This window comes from Diabrotica virgifera, chromosome 2 (assembly GCF_917563875.1).
Source record: "Diabrotica virgifera virgifera chromosome 2, PGI_DIABVI_V3a".
Classification (NCBI taxonomy): Eukaryota; Metazoa; Arthropoda; class Insecta; order Coleoptera; family Chrysomelidae; genus Diabrotica; species Diabrotica virgifera.
This window is the reverse complement of record NC_065444.1, coordinates 254,527,012-254,549,288: the sequence shown is the minus strand read 5'-3', so window position 1 is coordinate 254,549,288 and position 22,277 is coordinate 254,527,012. Positions and strand designations below refer to the sequence as shown.

Sequence of the window (22,277 nt, the reverse complement as noted above, 5' to 3'; positions counted from 1 at the left end):
TTTATTGTGTATTATTTATGGAAGATAGAAGCAGAGAATACATCAAGATATATTCTGTGATCCAAGTATTTTGTTGTTAAAGATGTTCAAAATTGTAAGCGGTCCATAGTAACAATATATTATTAAAAAATCACTTTAACATTTTCCCCTTTTCTCGGTTGAGTATTAGTTTTTGTTGTAGGTACATATAAATTATTACAATCACTGAATACATAGCTAGTGAAAAAATTATCACATTTATTAACTGAATAAATAATTTGAAATTATACAAAAAATAACAGTTATCCAAGAACATTCAAAAGCCATCTCTTTAAGCTAGTTATGACATTGTCAAGTAGAATGGCATTCTAGTAATATGTACATATCCATACCAGTGTGAATTTTACTACACGTAATTTGCCATGTAAAGACAGAAAAGGTAGGGATAGCCGTAAAATATTTGCGAATTATGTACCCATAGCATCAATACCCTCCAAGTACTTGCACACAGCGAATATGTGATTTATTTTCTACAGTCCTAAACTATAGTTCCTGACTAAAAATCTTTTGATGAGTATACAGTTGTACTCACCAACTTCTGGTATCACCGCTCCAGAGCCGGCATCAGCAACCTTGTTGCACTCCTCTCCGGATGCGAATATAGATATCACTGGGGGTTGCGGCTGGGCGACGGTTTTGAGTGTCCCCAACGGCAACTTGTTATCTGATCTTTGGCTTTTGTTACACGTCGTCGACGACTTTTTGGCACTGACTGGGTACTTCAGCTCGATAGGCTTCCTCTTTTCGGATTCCGCTAACCGTTCTTGCAACGTCAAATTCAAACGGCCTTCGGAACGGGAGCCTCGGCGATTGAGGGTGGGGGCCAAGTCTTCGCGACCGGCGCACGAAGAGATGTCCTCTTCTTCTTCGTCTTCTTGGACTATACTGCACTTTCGAGAACGCTGAAAGAAAGAAAAGTGATTTAAAGTTTTTATGACGACATAATGAATTAATGAATCTTTGATAATGATTATTTCGTATAATACACTCCTGGTCAAAAAAATCGGGACACCTTAAAAATGGGTCATTTTTGATGTGTCGAATCTCCTAAACCTGTTGTCCGATTTTAGTGATTTTTTAATATGTTATAGCCTTATTCTCTAAGAATATGGATGTAGTAATAGTGTTGTTGAACAGGTAAATGTCATTGTATTCCGGGTGTAACAATAATACTGTGTTTTTTCCTGAAAGTTCGTAACACCCTGTGGAATATTCTAGCATTTAAAAAATATTGAAATTAAAACTCAATTGTAGCCTTAGCCTTTCTTAACATTCTGCTTTTTGAACCATTCATTTATGTTGGATAATGAAAAAGTTAAGGTACTTTGACAACTAGCCATGTTCTTCATCAATACAGGGTGTTTCTAAATAAGTGCGACAAACTTTAGGGGTTAATTCTGCATGAAAAAATAATGGCAGTTTGCTTTATAAACATATGTCCGCAAATGCTTCGTTTCCGATATACGGGACGTTGAATTTTTTCTTACAAACTGAAGATTTATTTATTGCTCTAAAACCGGTTAAGATCTGCAAATGAAATTTGGTAGGTTTTAAGTAGTTATTTCGCATATTTTGAAATACAACTAAAAATTTATATTCGCCATTGGCGTGCATACAGGTAATATGACCGGGTAATATGACCCGTATGCACGCCAATGTTGAATATAAAATACATAATTGTATGTCAAAAAATGCGCAATAACTGACTCTTACAACCTACCAAATTTCATTTGCATATCTCAACTGGTTTTACTGCAATAAATAAATCGTCAGTGTGTAAGAAAAAATTCAATATCCGGTATCTCGGAACCGAAGCATTTACAAACATATGTTTATAAATCAAACTGTCATTATTTTTTCATGCAGAATTACCCCTTAAAGTTTGTCGCACTTATTTGCGATTATCAACACCCTGTATTGATTAATAACATGGCTAGTTGTCAAAGAACCTAACTTTTTCATTATCCAACATAAGTGAATGAGTCAAAAAGCAGAATGTTAAGAAAGGCTAAGGCGACAATTGAGTTTTAATTTTAATATTTTTTAAATGCTAAAATATTCCACAGGGTGTTACGAACTTTCAGGAAAAAACACAGTATTATTGTAACACCCGGTATACAATTACATTTACCTGTTCAGCAACACTATTACTACATCCATATTCTTAGAGAATAAGGCTATAACATATTAAAAAAATCACTAAAATCGGACAACAGGTTTAGGAGATTCGAGACATCAAAAATGACCCATTTTTAAGGTGTCCCGATTTTTTTGGCCATGAGTGTATGTAAATATGTATAACTATTTTCCAAATTGCATATGCATTTGAACATGATTTAATATTTTAAATATGTTTTTATTTAAAATATACAGTTAGCTCTACTTCTAAAACAAATAGATCCCGTGCGCTAAGCCGTTTTACTGCTACCAGTGTTTAAGGCGGTACTCATTCCATGATATTGTGCTATAATAGTTGCGGTTTCACATAGATTATGTAATGTATTAGTTGCCTATATCTCGAATCTATTCTACAATAATTATTAATAGCTGGTTCTATGGCTCACATCTGGATACATACTGTCAAATGCCATAGTCTACGAAGGCAAGAAGTACGCATAGTTGGTATTCATTTGCCTTCTCTAATCCTGATTCAGTGAGCTACCACAAATTGAAAATGGTATCGAGTCATTTTATAATATGTACTTATTTATTCTTTGTGAACATTTTTTCGTCACAGTTTTTCGATTTCTTTCTAACGCATTAAATTGTATGTGACAGAAAAAAGGGCCCGTCGGCGATTACAGACATTTATAACAGTTATTCTAGTTGTCGATAGATGGCGCTATTATCGAAAAAAAATTATTTATGAATTATATAATATATCTACGAATATAATCTGTACAATTTATAAGACTATACAAATGAAAGAAAATACCATTTTATAAATGCAATAAACACAATTGATTTGTTTTTATACCAAATTGCAAATAAAATGTGACAACTGTCAGATTGGACTAAAATGTCATGTTAGAATAAATGTTATAAATGTGTATTATCACGGACTTACCTTTTTTTCTATCATTTGTGACGCACTGAAAAATGCTCATGAAAAGGACCATATAATTAAATTCTTGCTTCTTATTTATTTCCACATTGCCATCCTTAATTTTGATTAACTTTTGACGCAACATATGACGTTATGTGAGAACGAGTGGCTATTGGTTATGACATCTGTCATCCAAGAAATGACAGAGTGAAAATTTTGAGTGAAAAACAAAGACCTAGAGTTTTACCTAATCGTCGAACCGTTGCCGTCGAAAGCAACTGTAATATTTTTTGTAAAATTGATAAATTTTAATGTCGTTCAGTTATTAACATGTTTACTGCCGGTGTATAATATGAATGTGTTTTCTAGTAGCCTTAAATTTATTAGCATATTGGCCTTCTTTCGCCGCTGATTATTTGGTTAGTAGAAATATGAAACGTAATCCTACTGACAAAAAATAAACTAAGCAAATAACCAATGTCTTCGGTTTAACATTATATTTGTAACATAATACGGTGGCGAACCACAATTCTAAACAATGACAGCACTGATCTATCTAACAATATCTGGACATACTCACGTCTACTAATAAATACGAATATCTTGCACCTGATTCTAGTCAATGTTTTATACACAAGAAAACATTGCAAAAGCACGAATATTTCACGGCCACATAATGTTTGATGTTAACTTACGGTCAGTGGCTTTGAATGAGGTTAAGAACATTTTTATTCAGAATTATACTAAAACATATTTTATATTGAATGTATTAAAGGTGGTTAATAGTATACCACAGACGGCAGACATGACAATTTGACAATGTGGAGGGGTATGAGTATGGATTAGCCCAAATGGTGCCACAAAATAATGGGAAAAAGGTCTGGAAGATATGCGCGTTGGCCACTTGTCATGTGGTACCTAGAGGTAGAATGATTTGCTACACCACCAAATGTTTGCAATGATTATACACTCGCGATCATAAAATACGGGTAACTCGATGAATTATTCAAGTTGGATGTCTCGAATTTTCTAAACCTGTTATCCGATTTGAGTGATTTTTTTAGTATGTTATAGCCTTATTCTTTAAAAATATAGCCATATTAACATTGTTGTTAGACAGGTAAATTGTCATTGTATACCGGGTGTAACAATCATACTGTGTTTATTCCTCAAAGTTTGAAACACCCCGTGGAATGTTTTAGCATAGATAAAATATTGAAATTAAAACTCGATTGTAGCCTTAGGCTTTCTTAACCTTTTCTTTTTTGATTTATTTGTTTATGTTGGGTAATAAAAAAGTTAGGCACCTTAACAACTAACCATGTTCTTCATCAATACCGGGTGTTTCTGAATAAGTGGTACAAACTTTAAGGGGCAATTCTGAATGAAAAAATAACGACCGTTTGCTTTATAAACGTATGACCGCAAATTCTTCGGTTTCGAGATACGGGATGTTGAATTTTTTCTTACAAACTGACGATTTATTTATTGCTCTAAAACCGGTTGAGAAATGCAAATGAAATTTGGTAGATGTTAAGAAGTAGATATGTCGCATTTTTTGACATACAATTAAGAATTTTATATTCACCATTGGCGTGCATACGGGATGTATCTAAAATGTTTATACCCGTATGCACGCCAATGGTGAATATAGAATTATTAATTGTATGTCAAAAAATCCACAATAACTGCATCTTAAAACCTACCCAATTTCATTTGCATATCTCTATTGGTTTTAGAGCAATTAATAAATCGTCAGTTTGTAAGAAAAATTTCAACATCCCGTATCTCGGAAACGAAGCATTTGCGGACATATGTTTATAAAGCAAACTGTCATTATTTTTCATACAGAATTACCCCTTAAAGTTTTTCGCACTTATTTAAACACCCTGTATTGATGAAGAACATGGCTACTTATTAACGTGCTTAACTTTTTTATTGTCCAACATAAACAAATAAATAAAAAAAACAAATGTTAAGAGAGCCTAAGGGTACAATTGAGTTTTAATTTAAATATTTTATCTATGCAAAAACATTCCACAGGGTGTTCCGAACTTTTAGGAATAAACACAGTATGATTGTTACACCCGGTATACAATGACAATTTACCGGCCTAACAGCAATATTATTATAGCGATATTGCTAAAGAATAATAGCCAGGGAGGTAGTGTCAAATTTGACCGGAGCATTTTAGCATGGCTGTTTTCTTTTTATTTAGGTAGGTATTCCAAAGCTTTTTTTTTTGTTTTGATTCTGGCCTTGGTTCAAAACCTTTAGCCACGTAACTACATATAAAATTATTATTCGTTCATAAGTATAAAATTGCCCAGTATACACTTAAAAATAAAGAATAATAAAAAATAAAGCTTACAAAATAACAATGCCTACTTACTATGCCTACTTACTATGTTAATAAATACAACTATATTAATTTTTGTTTTTTTTTGTTTTTTTTTGTTTTTTTTTTTTTTAGTTTTTTTTTGTTTTTTTTTGTTTTTTTTTTCACTACGGTAAGAACTAAATCCGATTCATCCTCGCGGAGATTTAGAACTCTTAGTGATTTATTTATTTATTTTTTTTTTATAATATATTTTTTATTATTATTTTTTTTAATCTTTTTTTTTAATATATAATTTTTTTTCGAACATACATAGGTTACAAAGCTTATTAACATTATTATTATTCCAAAGCTTATTAACAAATGATGTATCAGCTGGCCCAAAACCGGGGATTTTAGACAAGAAAAGGTAAAATATGAAAGTTGATGGACAAACGCTACAACTTAAATGTCAAATATTTATATACGTTACTCAGAACATTTGATAGACTTGCTTACTTGGCTCCTACCTTTCACTCAGGAGATCCGGGTTCAAATCCTGGCGCGGGCAATTCTTTTTGTTTTTTAAATTGACATTCTATTTTGAAAAATAGTTATTTTTATAATACCACGGCATGTCCACTTGGCCAGCTAACATTTTTTGCAACGTACATGATGCAGCTGACGCTTTTTTTATTACAATCTAAAATTCATAAATTATTGATTTATACTTTTTAATCTTTGCCACACTAGTCCAAGAATATTTTTTTATTATTAACTAGCTGACCCGGCAAACTTGGTACCGCCTTAAAACTAAATAATGTTTGAAAGTTTAATACCTAAAAATTACCAGAAAGCCAAAACATACTAAAAAATATTATTGCGTACCTATACTTTTTTTCTACCAAATGGTTTACGATTCTATAAGGGAGATAGGTACAGACAAACATTCATTTTTATGTATTATAGAGAATAGGGAAATATTTAGATTGCTACTAAAAAAATGGGGGGTGTGAGAGAAAAGTGAAAATTTAGGGTTGTATCTTTCGGTTCTACAACATATAAAATTAAGAAACAACAGTTTCTCCAAAAAAATAACAAATAATGTCTCCCTTTCCACTTAGATTGTTGGTCTTACCAACTCAGGAACCTTCAGAGGTTCATGTACAACAAATTTGCTTATTAAGATCAATCATAATATTATGACCAAAAATGCATAGTTTGCGATTCTATAAAAGACAAAGAGATTTTTTTATATTGTCTCGTATAAATAATAAAAACGTGGTATTATAAAAATAATTATTTTTCAAAATAAAACGTCAATTTAAAAAACAAAAAGAATTTTCCGCGCCAGGATTTGAACCTGGATCTCCTGAGTGAAAGGTAGGAGCCAAGTAAGCAAGGCTATCAAATGTTCTGAATAACGTGTATAAATATTTGACATTTAAGTTGTAGCGTTTGTCCATCAACTTTCATATTTTACCTTTTCTTGTCTAAAATCCCCGGTTTTGGGCCAGCTGACACATCATTTGTTAATAAGCTTTGGAACACCTTCCCAAATAAAAAGAAACCAGCCATGCTAAAATGCTCCGGTCAAATTTGACACTACCTCCCGGGCTATAAGGCTATAACATACTAAAAAAATCACTCAAATCGGACAACAGGTTTAGAAAATTCGAGACATCTAACTTGAATAACTCATCGAGTGACCCGCTTTTTATGATCGCGAGTGTATTATTGTCTTTTAGAATTTACAAAACAACAGAAGTTACAGTATTTCTCATGATCATTTTTCAGTGCGTAACAAATGATAGGAAAAAGGGTAAGTCCGTGATAATACACATTTATGACATTTATTCTAACATGACATTTTAGTTAAATCTGACAGTTGTCACATTTTATTTTCAATTTGGAATAAAAACAAATCAAAAGTGTTTCTTGCATTTATAAAATGGTATTTTCTATGATTTGTATAGTCTTATAAATTATACAGATTATATTTGTAATATTATTATCTAATTAAAAAAAATTATTTTTTTATTATGGCGCCATCTATCGACAACTAGAATAACTAGAATAAATGTTATAAAAATGTCACCGACGAAATGTAATCACCGACGTGCCTTTTTTTCTGTCACATACAATTTAATGCGTTAGAAAGAAATCGAAAAACTGTGACGCACTGAAAGATGATCATGAGAAATACTGTAGCATGCATTACATAATAAAAGAGACAAGACAAGATCTTTATTCAACAAGACATTTTTTTAAAATACAGCACGGTAGCAAATTTATAAAAATCATCGTATACACATAAGATATTTCTATTGATCGTACTTTTATGATAGTTGTTACATCTGTTCTAAAAAATGTTCTTAATATGGTATCGGATATCCCAGTTTGTAATAAACAAAATAAGGAGGCTTGCAACAGTATTTCTGTCTGGTGAGTCGACATTTAAGAGCAGGCTCCAAATATTTAAAAGGCAAATTTTTCTTCGGCTTAAAAAAAGCTCCACACAAAGGAGATACAAACGCCAGGCACAAGAACAGCAACCCTGTCGAAACAGGTACCTTCAACCATGGATGTCTACAGAAGGTACCACGCTTATCAAAATAATCCATGACGAAAGGTGTTATTATTAATGGAGGTGCAGCTCTCAATATCTTATTGAAAATATCGTTGTTAACGGCACGACGAGCCGTTCAATTATTAACATGTTCACTGCCTGTGTATAATATGAATGTGCATTTGGCATTTTGAAATTTATTAGCATATTGGCCTTCTTTCGTCGCTGATTATTTGGTTAGTAGAAATATGAAACGTAATCCTACTGACAAAAAATAAACTAAGCAAATAACCAACGTCTCCGGTTTAACATTATATTTGTAACATAATACGGTGGCGAACCACAATTCTAAACAATGACAGTAGTCCATTAAAATGTTACATTTAGGTTGCATTTCTTAGAGGAGTCAATTTAATTTTTTTAATGTGTAGGGGGGTTCAGTAGAAGCTTAAGTTCAAGTTTTTGGGGTCGCCACCCTTGTCCCCCGGCCGCCATATTGGAAAAAGGGGTGCAAAGGGTTTTCGCGCTGTATCTTCTAAACTAGCAATCCTACAGAAAATTTAATTACACATAAAATGTAGCAAATTAAATTTTCTACAATTTTATATCTATTACTTTTTATCGTCAAGTGACCAACAAAAAAGTTATAAATAAAAATATGAGAAAATTTTGTAAGAAGTTTCCTTTTGGAGGTTATAACGGTTTTCCGTTCATTTCACAATAAAATAACATCATAACGATTTTGTAGAGGATTTTTCAATGAACAATTTTCGCTATAAAGTTTTTCATTTTATTTATTATCTAGGTTTTACAGCGCTCCAATCTTGACCAGATTCTCGAATTCTCATAGGAATACAATAAAAAAAATACTTTTCTATCTATATATTAGTCGAGCGGCAGCAATCTTTATGCCGACCACGAAAATCAAATTTAAGGTGAATGACCAATTTTGGTCTATTTTTATGTTTTCGAGGTCGCTGAATCCGAATATGAAGTTTATTTTTATCTAGATTTGGTAGAACATGTTCAAAAATCAAATTTTATACAAAAATGCCGAAAATCAATTTTGATGATTTTTCAAATTTACCCCGCTGTATCTTTGGTCGCTGTAAATATTTCCTTTTGAAAATTTTACTGTTTAATCTCTGAAGTATGTAGATAATAATGGGATTTGTCCTAAATATTTAAACACATTAAAAAAGGAGTTAGTTTTTAAACATTTTGTCATCATATTTCGTTAGTTTCATGTTTACTTAAAAAAAGTTGATTGACAAACTTTTTAGTTTATAATTTTTACTAACACAACAATAAAATATAATTCATGAAGAAGTTTTTTGGAAAATTTTAAGTCAAAATATACAATAGGAAAACAGTTATGTTACTTCATAAACAAGCGGCACACCCCAAAAAAACGCTTATATCTCGAGATCCTGACCACGGTGTGGTGAATGGCTAATTTTAATCATACTTTATGATTTTGATAACAAAAATTCGTTTTTGCTCTTCTTAAGATAGTTGCAATATGCGGTTGCGTCATTCTTCTTCTGAACCGGCGAATTTGTCCTCAAACAACTTCTTGGGCCGTTTCTATATATGCTTCGGGTTATAAGTTTTATAGTGGGGAGAAAGGTCAAAAACAGATTAATAATAGCATAGGAATGTTAAAATCATAATAAATTGTATGAATAAAAAATATATATAGATAGAAAAGTAAGCCTAACTTTTGTTTTTATTATATCCCTATGAGCATTCGAGAATCTGGTCAAGTTTGGAGCGCTGTAACACCTATATAAATAAATAGAATTAAACAAATTTATAGTGGAAATTGTACGCTGAAAAACCCTCTACAAAATTCCTATAATGTTATTTTATTTTAAAATGAACTGAAAAAAAGTTATAACCTCCAAAAGGAATCTTGTAAAAATTTTTTTACATATTTTTGTTTATATCTTTTTTGTTGGTCACTCGACGATAAAAAGTAATAGAAATAAAATTGTAGAAAATTTAATTTGCTACATTTTATGTTTAATTAGATTTTTCGTAGGGTTGGTAGTTTACGAGATATAGCGCGAAACCCCTTTGCACACCATTTCCAAGATGGCGGCCGGGGGACAAGTATGGCGACCCCAAAAAACTTGAACTCAAGTTTCTACTGATCCTCCCTACACATTAAAGAAATAAAATTGACTCCTCTAACAAATGCAAGGTAAGGCTTAAAAAATGTAACATTTTAATGGAGTACAGCACTGACCTATCTAACAATATCTCGACATACTCACGTCTACTAATAAATACGAATATCTTGCACCTGATTCTGGTCAATGTTTTATACACATGAAAACATTGCAACAGCACGAATATTTCACGGCCACATAGTGTTTGATGTTAACTTACGGTCAGTGGCATTGAATGAGGTTAAGAACATTTTTGTTCAGAATTATACTAAAACATATTTTATGTTGAATGTATTAAAGGTGGTTAATAGTATACCACAGACGGCAGACATGACAATTTGACAATGTGGAGGGGTACGAGTATGGGTTAGCCCAAACGGCGCCACAAAATAGTGGGGAAAAGGTCTGGAATATATGCGCGTTGGCCACTTGTCATGTGGTAGCTAGCGGTAGAATGATTTGCTACACCACCAAATGTTTGCAATGATTATATTATTGTCTTTTAGAATTTACAAAACAACAGAAGTTAGCATGCATTACATAATAAAAGAGACAAGACAAGATCTTTATTCAACAAGACATTTTTAAAAATACAGCACGGTAGCAAATTTATAAAAATCATCGTATACACATAAGATATTTCTATTGATCGTATTTTTATGATCGTTGTTACATCTGTTCTAAAAAATGTTCTTAATATGGTATCGGATATCCCAGTTTGTAATAAACAAAATAAGGGGGCTTGCAACAATATTTCTGTCTGGTGAGTCGACATTTAAGAGCAGGCTCCAAATATTTAAAAGGCAAATTTTTCTTCGGCTTAAAAAAAGCTCCACACAAAGGAGATACAAACGCCAGGCACAAGAACAGCAACCCTGTCGAAACAGGTACCTTCAACCATGGATGTCTACAGAAGGTACCACGCTTATCAAAATAATCCATGACGAAAGGTGTTATTATTAATGGAGGTGCAGCTCTCAATATCTTATTGAAAATATCGTTGTTAACGGCACGACGAGCAGCCACTTTGGATAAAGCTACTCTGTCTCTTTCGTCGTATATAGGTCGCCCTTGCTTTAACTCTTGGGCTCTAAGAAATGGATGGCACACGATGTGTGCGGCGGCCACTGCTGCAAAGGGCACTAAGCTATGAGCAAGTCCCGGTGATTTGAGTTTCGTTAGATATTTTTTTAGTATCACGCTGGTGAAGATTGCAGTTGCAGTCCCAGCAACGAAAGATGTAGCAATCTGTTTGTTACTTATGGGCAATTCGTCGTTTCTATTGCTCGAATGAATGAGGGCATTGAAACCTTGATTTATTGTTTGCCAGAATGCTATAGCTGGAATGCTTTTGTGAAACATTAACATTCCACCAAACAAAAGAGTCTTGAAGTACACATAGGAAGATGGTCGAGTTAACAAAGACTTCCGTTTTCCTGTAGCTGGGTCAAAAGCTGAGTCGTATATAGTTTTTGCTCTCCACAGATCTCGTCTTGAATAACCTTTTGGTATGACTTCTTCGCACATATACCGGTTTACGACATAATCAGATTCTCGTAGCTTCTTTTTCGATACGAAGAAATTTAGTGGATTCGTAGCAGAAAAAAAATATCTTACTCTACCTATATACGACTCTTGATCACACCTGGGCTGGTTCAAGTTAATTTTGAATCTATTTTTCTTGCAGCATTCGCAACATGCCATAGCATAATATATAAGTTACTGTTGCTTCGGAGTTCACTATAATTTTGAAATACGTCCTGATGACTGTTTTACATAGTTTTGAAATTTTGCATTTTAAAAATGAATTGGGTGGATTATAACAACTAAGAATGTAACATTAATTTTTGAGCCGAAATGATGACAGTCAATATGTTGACAATTTGTCTGTCATTGCATTTCTTAAACGTCAATCAAAAGAGGTGTTTGTTTCTTCTTTTTCTTTTTCTGTTGACTCTCGACAGAGTTAGTCTGGATTACTAAAATCGAGGCTCTTCATCCTTTTCTGTCTTGGGCTGGTAGGGAAGGCTTGATGTAGTCAATAATTCTTCTGACTTGATCCACTCCGCGTTAGTGTTTAATAGATTTTCTACTAGATCTATACCAGGTTTGTAAACTAGGAGGAGTAAACTCAAAAGACAGATTCACACCCAATAATAGTACTAAAAAAATCACCAGATTCAACTTCTTTTTTTGTTGATGATGTCGGTGTTCGACGGCAATCCATAAATATTATATTGTACTAATACGTCGTTAAAGATTTTAAGATATTTCCTGTTCTTTTGTATGGTATGGAGACATGGATTCTTAATAAACAATGTCTCAATAGATTGGAAGCATCTGAAATATGGACATATCGAAGAATGCTGAGAATGTCCTGGACAGACAGAATAACCAATGAAGAAGTAGTAAGTAGTAATGTTGATTATAGTTACTTTCGATTCGTTAGAAATCGTTACTTTTGTATAAAGTAATCATGTACAGTATTCGTTACTTTGATTACTATGATTACTTTTGTATTTGAGTACCGGTAATCATATCGAGAATCGTATTTCTCAGTAGGTAGGCATTTTGTATAGGTATTCCAATATAACAACGACCTTCACCGATCTGTTTAAGGGATAAAAATGATTTCATTACTATGATTACTTTTGTTACTTTTGTATTTGGGTACCGGTAATCATATCGAGAATCGTATTTCTCAGTAGGTAGGTATTTTCTACAGGTATAGATATAGATCTAGATAAAAATATAGGGTTCTCGCATTCGATCTTTGTTAATGACATACATTACAAATTTTACCTCCATTATACCCCCTCTGTTTCATCCTCTATCTTCTCCTCACCCTCACAGTGTGAGGGTCTGAGGCTCACACCCTTAAAACGCTTCATACCGATAACGATATTCGATAACACTCGTAAAATACCGGTCCCGTCCGTTACTCGCTGCGATACGATTGGTAGAAAGTAATCAAGTGTACTGATTGTAGATACAATAGTCGTTACTCGCTCTGATACGATTAGTACGAAGTAATCGAAGTAGATACAATAGTCGTTACTCGCTCTGATACGATTTGTACGAAGTAATCAGAGTAATCAAAGTAACGATTTGCCTCTCTGTATAGTGTATAGTAATCGTTACTTTCGGTATTCGTAAGTAAGTTACTTTCGGTATTCGTAAGTAACGAGTACTTTGTAACGAATAAATACTTTTTCAACATCTCTAGTAGTAAGAAGAATAGAGAACAGCAGGGAGATACTGGATTCCATCAAAATAAGAAAACTACAATACTTGGATCATATAATACGTAGTGACAGATATGAACTCCTAAAATTAATAATGCAAGAAAAGATTCAAGGAAGGCGCACTGTAGGCAGAAGAAAAATGTCCTGGCTGAGAAACCTCAGAGAACGGTTTGGATGCAGCTCAACTGAACTATTTCGGGCTGTAGTGTCAAAAGTTAGAATAGCAATGATGATTGCTTTATTGTATTTATTCTGCTTCCATCTAGCGATAAAAACCAAAAGAATATGCGATCGCAGTGATTCTTATAAAAATACTGTTTATTGTTCAGTTAGTTCATTGAACAATGAAAAATGGCAAATCACCGGGTCCAGATGGACTTCCATCGGAACTTCTTAAGCTTGTGGAAGATGAAACAGTAAATGTTTTGGTTGACCTCTTTAACTGCATTTATAAAACGGGAGAAATACCTAAGGAATGGCTTCTGTCAACTTTTGTGCCTATTCCAAAGAAAACAAACGCAAAACTGTGCACCGACCATCCCACAATAAGCTTAATGGGACACACACTAAAAGTATTTCTTAAAGTGATACATACAAGAATTCACAAAAAACTAGACGCTGACATCAGTGATACTCAGTTCGGGTTTCGAAACGGGCTTGGAACAAGGGAAGCAAGAAACAAGCACTATTTGCACTTAATATCATGTGCCAAAGATGCCTGGATGTTAACCAGGATATATATATATATATATATATATATATATATATATATATATATATATATATATATATATATATATATATAAAAAGAATAATTTTGGGGAATGCAGTCAATGTGTTTTGGGCTGATTAGAAGTGAAACACTTTGAACTTTTGTCGAGCTTTCGGACAATTTATTTCCTTTATCAAGACAATTGCTCGTGGTTTACAAAATAACTAACATAATTATAAAAAACATAAAAATTCTTTCTAAAAAATATAAATTGTAAACGTAAATTAATTTTGAAATATGTCAAAAAGACATTTCATAGATTGGTTATAATGGGGTTTTATGGTAACATCTACTATGAATATGGTCCTGCTGCTGTTGGATTCCTAAAACAATGGGCAAACTTGAACAACAAACTGGCATCTTTGAGAAACAGAAAGATTTTTTTATTAAAATGTAGAAAACACCACCTTCTACCTAAACATATAAGCAATGGAACGGTAAACGTAAACAATTTGGTAAACCACACAAGAGGAAGAACTGGAACTCTCATTCACAATTTTAATTCGAGGTTGGGAAAGAATATACTTAATTTAGAAATTAAAGTTACTTTTTCAGATATTAGGATGTTAGAAAAAGAACTCGATGAAACTAAAATTAAATTAACTAGTCATCTTCCACAATTTATTATTGACAACTTTAGTTTTAGACAAAATAATTTTTACAACAAAAAGTTTCTTGAAATTAAAAATAATAATTTAAATAAATTTGATACATTAAAATTAGATAGTTTTAAAATTGTTAGTTTTCAAGAAAAATGGATAAAAAATTTGACTGATATTAATATACCATACAATGTTAAAAAACTATTAGCATTGGGTCCAAAATTTTGTTTGTTGCCTAAACGTAAAGATGTTAGCATATCTTCATTATTAGCAGATATAGAGAATATTTTAAACAATTTTGACCATAATATTAAAGATAACCTTAGGGCTAAATGTACAAATATTATTACAAATTACATTCACTTAGATGGTTCAAATAAACATTTTTTAAATAATCTCTATGAGGAAAGTAAACAGTTCTTAAAAAATCACCCAGAGTTGTATTTGGTAAAAAGTGACAAAGGCAACGTTACAGTACTAATGTATAAAGATGACTATACAGAAAAAAGTTTAGCATTATTAAATGACAAAAAATATTACGTTAAACTAGATAACAATCCTGTTTCATCACTTCAACAAAAAGCAAACAAGATTGTCTCACAATTAAAAAATAAAGGATTTGTTACTAAAGAAATTGCTTCCACTTTGACAATATATAACTCTGTGGTTCCTAGATTTTATGCTCTGCCAAAGATACATAAACCTACTTTATCAATGAGACCAATTATTTCAGCAATTGATTCTCCCAACAGTAAACTTTCTAAATTCTTTACAGAAATCTTAACCAAATCATACAATTTCTCTAATGATTTTAGTATACAAGATTCTTTTGACTTTAGCAACTATATTAATAATTTTAAATTGCCAAATGGATATGAACTCATTAGTTTTGATGTAACATCTTTGTTTACTAACTTACCATTACATATGGTACTAGTAAGTGTTGAGAAACATTGGAATTTAATATCAAAAAATTGTAAACTTAATTTACAAACGTTTAAAAATGTTTTGGAATTCATATTTAACTCAAATATTTTGATTTTTCAAGATATTATTTACAAACAAGTCCATGGGACACCGATGGGTTCAAAAATTTCCCCGATAGTTAGTAATTTTGTTTTGGATGACCTAATTAGTGATGTAAGAAGTAAAATTAATTTTCCAATCCCTTTTATAAAGAGGTTTGTAGATGATTTAATTTTGGCTTTACCATCGGAAAAAATTGAGTATACATTGTCTATTTTTAATAATTGGAATGAAAATATCCAATTTACTTACGAAAGAGAGGTAAACAATTGCTTACCTTTCTTAGATTTGCTGATTCACAGAGATTCTAATAATATCCTCAGAGCTCAATGGTACAGAAAACCTCTTTGTAGTAATCGCTATATTCATTACCTTTCACATCATCCTTATAAAATGAAAATTAACTTGATCTTAGGTCTAAAAAGCAGAATATGTAAACTATCACATAGGGATTTTATTAATAATGACCTCACAAAATTAAGAGAAATTTTACTAGAAAATGGATATCCTAGGGGTTTATTAAATAAATTAATTTTTAGCACTAATTATAATAGAACACTGCAGGCAGATATCAATGAACAAGGAACAGAGATAGAAAGTATACCTACCTTATCTTATTTTTCTTTACCATATCTACCATCTTTAACACCAAAATTAATTAAGTTATTTAAACAAAACAAAAACATTAAAATTGCTACTAAAAATGTCAAAACTTTGAACAGTCTTTATACCAGAACTAAGACTCCGCTAAAAATTATGGAGAGTTCTAATGTTATTTACTCCATACCTTGTAGTACTTGTGGTAAATGTTACATCGGACAGACTTCACGTAACCTATCTCTTAGACTAACGTCTCATAAAAGTGATATCAAGAGAAATATCCCTTCTTGTGCATTGGCAGAGCATGTTATTAATGAGGATCATGTTTTCATTTTTCAAGAAGCAACAATTTTGGAAAGAGAAGTAAATTTACGTAAAAGAGAATTTAAAGAAATGGTTTGGATAAAAAAATCAAATTGTATTAATAAGAGATCTGATATCAATAATCTAAGCATTATTTATAATAACATTTTGGCTTTGACTAACTAACTTTGACTGTAATTTTTACTAACTTTGACTTTAATTTTGAGATCTGATATTACTAATTTATGCATTTTATAAACAATTTGGTCTTATTAATTTTTAAAATTTCACTAAATAGTATCAAAAGAAAAATATTTATAACATTCTAAATCAACTTGTTTTACATTACTATCAGTTTTTTTTTTTACTAATAATTATAACTTCAAATTTACTTACATCTTTATATCATTATTTTATACACTGTTAACTAACTTCTTTCCCAATCTATCGAGTTATTAAAGTAGTCTAACTACATTTGATTAATGTCTTTTTGACATATTTCAAAATTAATTTACGTTTACAATTTATATTTTTTAGAAAGAATTTTTATGTTTTTTATAATTATGTTAGTTATTTTGTAAACCACGAGCAGTAAGTTTTTATTTTTCTAGTTTTCATCTAAATTTAAACATTTGTATTTTTAGATTGTCTTGATAAAGGAAATAAATTGTCCGAAAGCTCGACAAAAGTTCAAAGTGTTTCACTTCTAATCAGCCCAAAACACATTGACTGCATTCCCCAAAATTATTCTTTTTGTATTATTAACAGTCACTACATATTAATAATCATAGATTGGTTATAATGGGGTTTTATGGTAACATCTACTATGAATATGGTCCTGCTGCTGTTGGATTCCTAAAACAATGGGCAAACTTGAACAACAAACTGGCATCTTTGAGAAACAGAAAGATTTTTTTATTAAAATGTAGAAAACACCACCTTCTACCTAAACATATAAGCAATGGAACGGTAAACGTTCAAATAAAAGTTCAAAGTGTTTCACTTCTAATCAGCCCAAAACACATTGACTGCATTCCCCAAAATTATTCTTTTTGTATTATTAACAGTCACTACATATTAATAATTATATATATATATATATATATATATATATATATATATATATATATATATATATATATATATATATATATATGATTATTAATATGTAGTGACTGTTAATAATACAAAATGAATAATTTTGGGGAATGCAGTCAATGTGTTTTTTTCAATCAATAGTATCAAAAGAAAAATATTTATAACATTCTAAATCAACTTTTTTTACATTACTATCAGTTTTTTTTTTTACTAATAATTATAACTTCAAATTTGCTTACATCTTTATATCATTATTTTATACACTGATAACTAACTTCTTTCCCAATCTATAGAGTTATTAAAGTAGTCTAACTACATTTGATTAATGTCCTTTTGACATATTTCAAAATTAATTTACGTTTACAATTTATATTTTTTAGAAAGAATTTTTATGTTTTTTATAAGTATGTTAGTTATTTTGTAAACCACGAGCAGTAAGTTGTTATTTTTCTAGTTTTCATCTAAATTTAAACATTTGTATTTTTAGATTGTCTTGATAAAGGAAATAAATTGTCCGAAAGCTCGACAAAAGTTCAAAGTGTTTCTCTTCTAATCAGCCCAAAACACATTGACTGCATTCCCCAAAATTATTCATTTTTTATATATATATATATATATATATATATATATATATATATATATATATATATATATATATGTGCTTTATTGACTACAACAAGGCGTTCGATAAAGTTCGCCACGAACACCTGATGAGACTGTTGGTAGAGAAAAACTTGGATAAAAGGGACCTCAGAATTATTTTCAATATTTACTATAACCAGAAGGCGAATATTAGAGTAGAACGGGAAACAACCGAGGAACTCGAGATCAAAAAAGGCGTAAGGCAGGGATGCATACTTTCACCAACCTTGTTTAACTTATATTCAGAAGATATTATAAACAGAGCCCTTGCTGACCAAGATATAGGAGTTAAAATAAATGGCACTTTAATAAACAATTTGAGATACGCTGATGACACAGTATTAATAGCAGAAACCCCGGAAGATCTCCAAACACTGATAAACAGAATAGTAGAGTGCAGCGAAAAGTTCGGTTTATCACTTAACATAAAAAAAACAAAAATAATGATGGTGTCGAAATCTCCACAAAATTTTTCTGACATAACCGTACATGATCAAAGAATTGAGCGTGTTAGAAAATATAATTACCTGGGAACTGTGATTAATGAAAACAACGACAACTCTGAAGAAATCAAGATCAGAATAGAAAAAGCTCGAGCTACTTTTACCAAAATGAAAACAGTTTTATGCGGAAGAGAGCTAAGTTTAAATCTTAAAATTCGCCTGATGAGATGTTACGTGCTGTCAGTTCTTTTCTATGGAATGGAAGCTTGGACACTGAAAAAGATCGATACAAGGAAAATAGAAGCATTCGAGATGTGGATGTACCGCAGGATACTGAGAATATCGTGGACAGAGAGAGTGACAAACATGGAAGTGTTGCGAAGGATGCAGAAAGAAAAAGAACTTGCGCTTACTATTAAAAAGCGCAAACTGCAATACTTGGGACATATAATGAGGGGACAAAAGTACCAGCTACTACAATTAATTATTCAGGGAAAAATAATAGGTAAAAGATCCATTGGCAGAAGAAAACATTCATGGTTGAAGAATTTAAGAGATTGGTACAAGTGCAGCAGCTGCCAATTATTTAGATCTACGGTATCAAAAATACGCATAGCCTTGATGATAGCCAAACTTCGGAACGAGGACGGCACGTGAAGAAGAAGAAAGTTCATTGAAGAAAGGTACACGCGTGCCAGGTAAAGATTTATACGATGTCTGCATAACTTCAGAATGTCTGCAGATTTTTCTACCAGTGAACGATGCGTTCAAAGACGGCTGTCTGCTTAGATCCACGCCGTTCTAGAACACAGGACTGTAACATAAATAGTAAGATAGTTTGAAACGCTCCGGTCATTATTAGTTGAACCGTTCGTTTGATTTTTCCTTCAAGGAAACTTTGTAAAATAAATATTTATAACAAAGTAAGTTATCAATCGACAAACACAAAAGACCCAGAGGCAGACCTCCTATGATATGGACAGATGATCTGAAACGAACTGCCGGGAAAAATTGGCTACAAGTAGCGTACAACAAAAAACAATGGAAAGGAAGACTTGAAGAGGCTTATGTTCAGATGTGGACGTGAATGGCTAGGCGAAGAAGAAGAAGAAGAAGTTATCAATCGAAGTAGCACAGAAAACGACAATAAATATCGTTTCCATACTACCAGATTGATAACAGGTGGAATACTTTCTTTGGTTACACCTCCTGAGATTTTCAAAATTTATAAATCAAACAGGATGCCGAGGAAATTAAGATGAGAGAATTTTAAATAATTCACAACTCATCTGCTCAGCGTGGTAAAAGTTCCAACAAGAAAGATTCCTTAATACTCCTACAAGAAGTGTATAAGTGTGATGCCTGGAGAAATCGGAGAGAAGAGGATATGGGACTACTGATGAGGGGGAAAAGACCTCCGAAACCGGTATAGACTCTTCCTGCACTCTCCGATTTAACCAGAGTATTATGCAGCTACTGTATTTTCGTGTTGCAAAGAAATTGAAAATGTTTATACATTTTTAAATATTTATAAATTGTATTTTTAGTAAAGTGTGTCTAAATAAATTAAAAATAAAGACTAATAAATTAAGTAAAGAAAACATTTCAATGTATTTTAAAATATTTTGTAGATATGTCAACAGTACTTTGTGGGGGTTATTTATGTTTTAGTGATGGTAATAGATCACTTACCTGTGGCAAGTCTCCGGGGGTGCGAGGAACATTCAACAAATTTGGCTTTATACTAATCGACGCGTCTTTCTTGGCGTCCTGGGTGTTTTGAAATACTGCTAATTCTTCAGGCCTCTTGTTCTTAGCTGCCTGCTCTTGTCTCTTACATCGCAATTTTCTCTCGGCAAGAAGAAAGTAAGTAGCTGTTATATGGTTGTATTCGTTTTTATCGAGAGATCTAAAGGTAAAAGTAAGTGTTACAATGTGATATTTATTAACGGAATAATATTCAAAGTCAGTTAAATATGTACACTTCAAATCAAAGATAAAGTATATATTACGAATTCGCGACTAAATTAAAAAATCTTTTGAAAATATTTTTTACACTATTAATAAGAAGTTATTTACGGTAGCTCTTGATATAATTCATGTGCACTGCATATTGTACGCGGAAATGTTTGTTTACCTAGCAGCTTTGCCTTTTTTGCTCAACATTAAAGAGTTCCATGTTAACAAAGTTATGAAAAGATTTACATTTTTAAAAAATATTTTCAGTGACCTCTGAAAAATTAACATAAGCGTAGATTTATTGAATCTCTCGTAGCTTACTTGGTTTTTGACCTTTGGAGAAACTGATACATTACTTTAAGGGGATCGGTGCAAACTTTCGGCTCCAAAGTTATTTAAATGCGATTCATTTTTTTCGAATCTTGAGAAAACTAATAAGTATTTTTGAAAAATTTAAACGCAGAATGAAAGATTACGTTATTACCGAGGGCCGAAAGTCCCTAAAAACTTCTATAATGTTTATTTTAATAAGTTACAGGGGTGAAAAAGTAAGAGAAAAATTAGTCTGGTTTTTAATTTCAAATATCTCATTCAAAAGAAACTTTTTACTTACTCTAAGGGATTTTTGGCCCTCGGTAATAATTTAGTCTTTCATTCTGCGTTTAAATTTTTCAAAAATATTTATTAGTTTTTTCAGGATTCGAAAAAAAAGAACACCATGTCAGTGGTAATATTTTCTAAATCGAACATTCGCTATCTTTGTCCTACAACGCACTCAGTCGAACAGAATGTGCTGACAAGACAGTGACAATTTTGACACGGCTTCAGAAATATTTTGAATTGTTTATTAAATAATATTGATAGTGTATTTGATAAATAATTGACGTGAAATTAATAAAAAGTTATTTATTGTTTATTAATTATGGAAGATCCCAAGCAGAGAATACACCAGGATATATTCTGTGATTCACGTATTTTGTTGTTAAAGATGTTCAACATTCAATATATGCGTTCCATAGTAACAATATATTATTAAAAAAATCACTTCATCACTTTTCCTCTTTTCTCGATTAAGTATTAGTTTTGATTGCATAGTATATAAATTAATATAATCATTGAATACATAGTTAGTGAAAAAAATATCATATTAATTAACTGAATTAATAATTTATCGATTATACAAGTAACAGTTATCCAAGAACATTCAAAAGTCATCTTTAGTTTTAGCCCGGATTACACGAGGCTAGTTTCTCAAGCTAGGATAGCATGCTAGATATCCCAGTATCTAGCCTGAGTTACTGTCCTGGCTTGGCGCATGCTAGAACGGTTTACATGTGGCTGGGAAATTTTCAGCCAGTAGCTAGTACTATTGCGAGATCAATAGAGCAACAAATCCACTGAAAATTGTAAATATTTCTAAAAAAAAACAATGTTCGACTGAA

The 22,277-nt window shown here is 31.7% G+C and overlaps 1 protein-coding gene across 1 annotated transcript in view; it reads right to left on the bottom strand.

Annotated features, from left to right (window-relative positions):
* LOC126880554 (SNF-related serine/threonine-protein kinase-like) overlaps window positions 1–22,277 on the bottom strand; it is a 111,992-nt gene that overhangs the window by 21,813 nt on the left and 67,902 nt on the right. The window contains exons 7-8 of the mRNA XM_050644485.1: window positions 20,569–20,785; window positions 572–941 (exon numbers count right to left, since the gene is read on the bottom strand). Of these exons, the coding sequence (XP_050500442.1) occupies window positions 572–941; window positions 20,569–20,785 (587 nt within the window). The remainder of the gene's footprint in view (window positions 1–571; window positions 942–20,568; window positions 20,786–22,277) is intronic.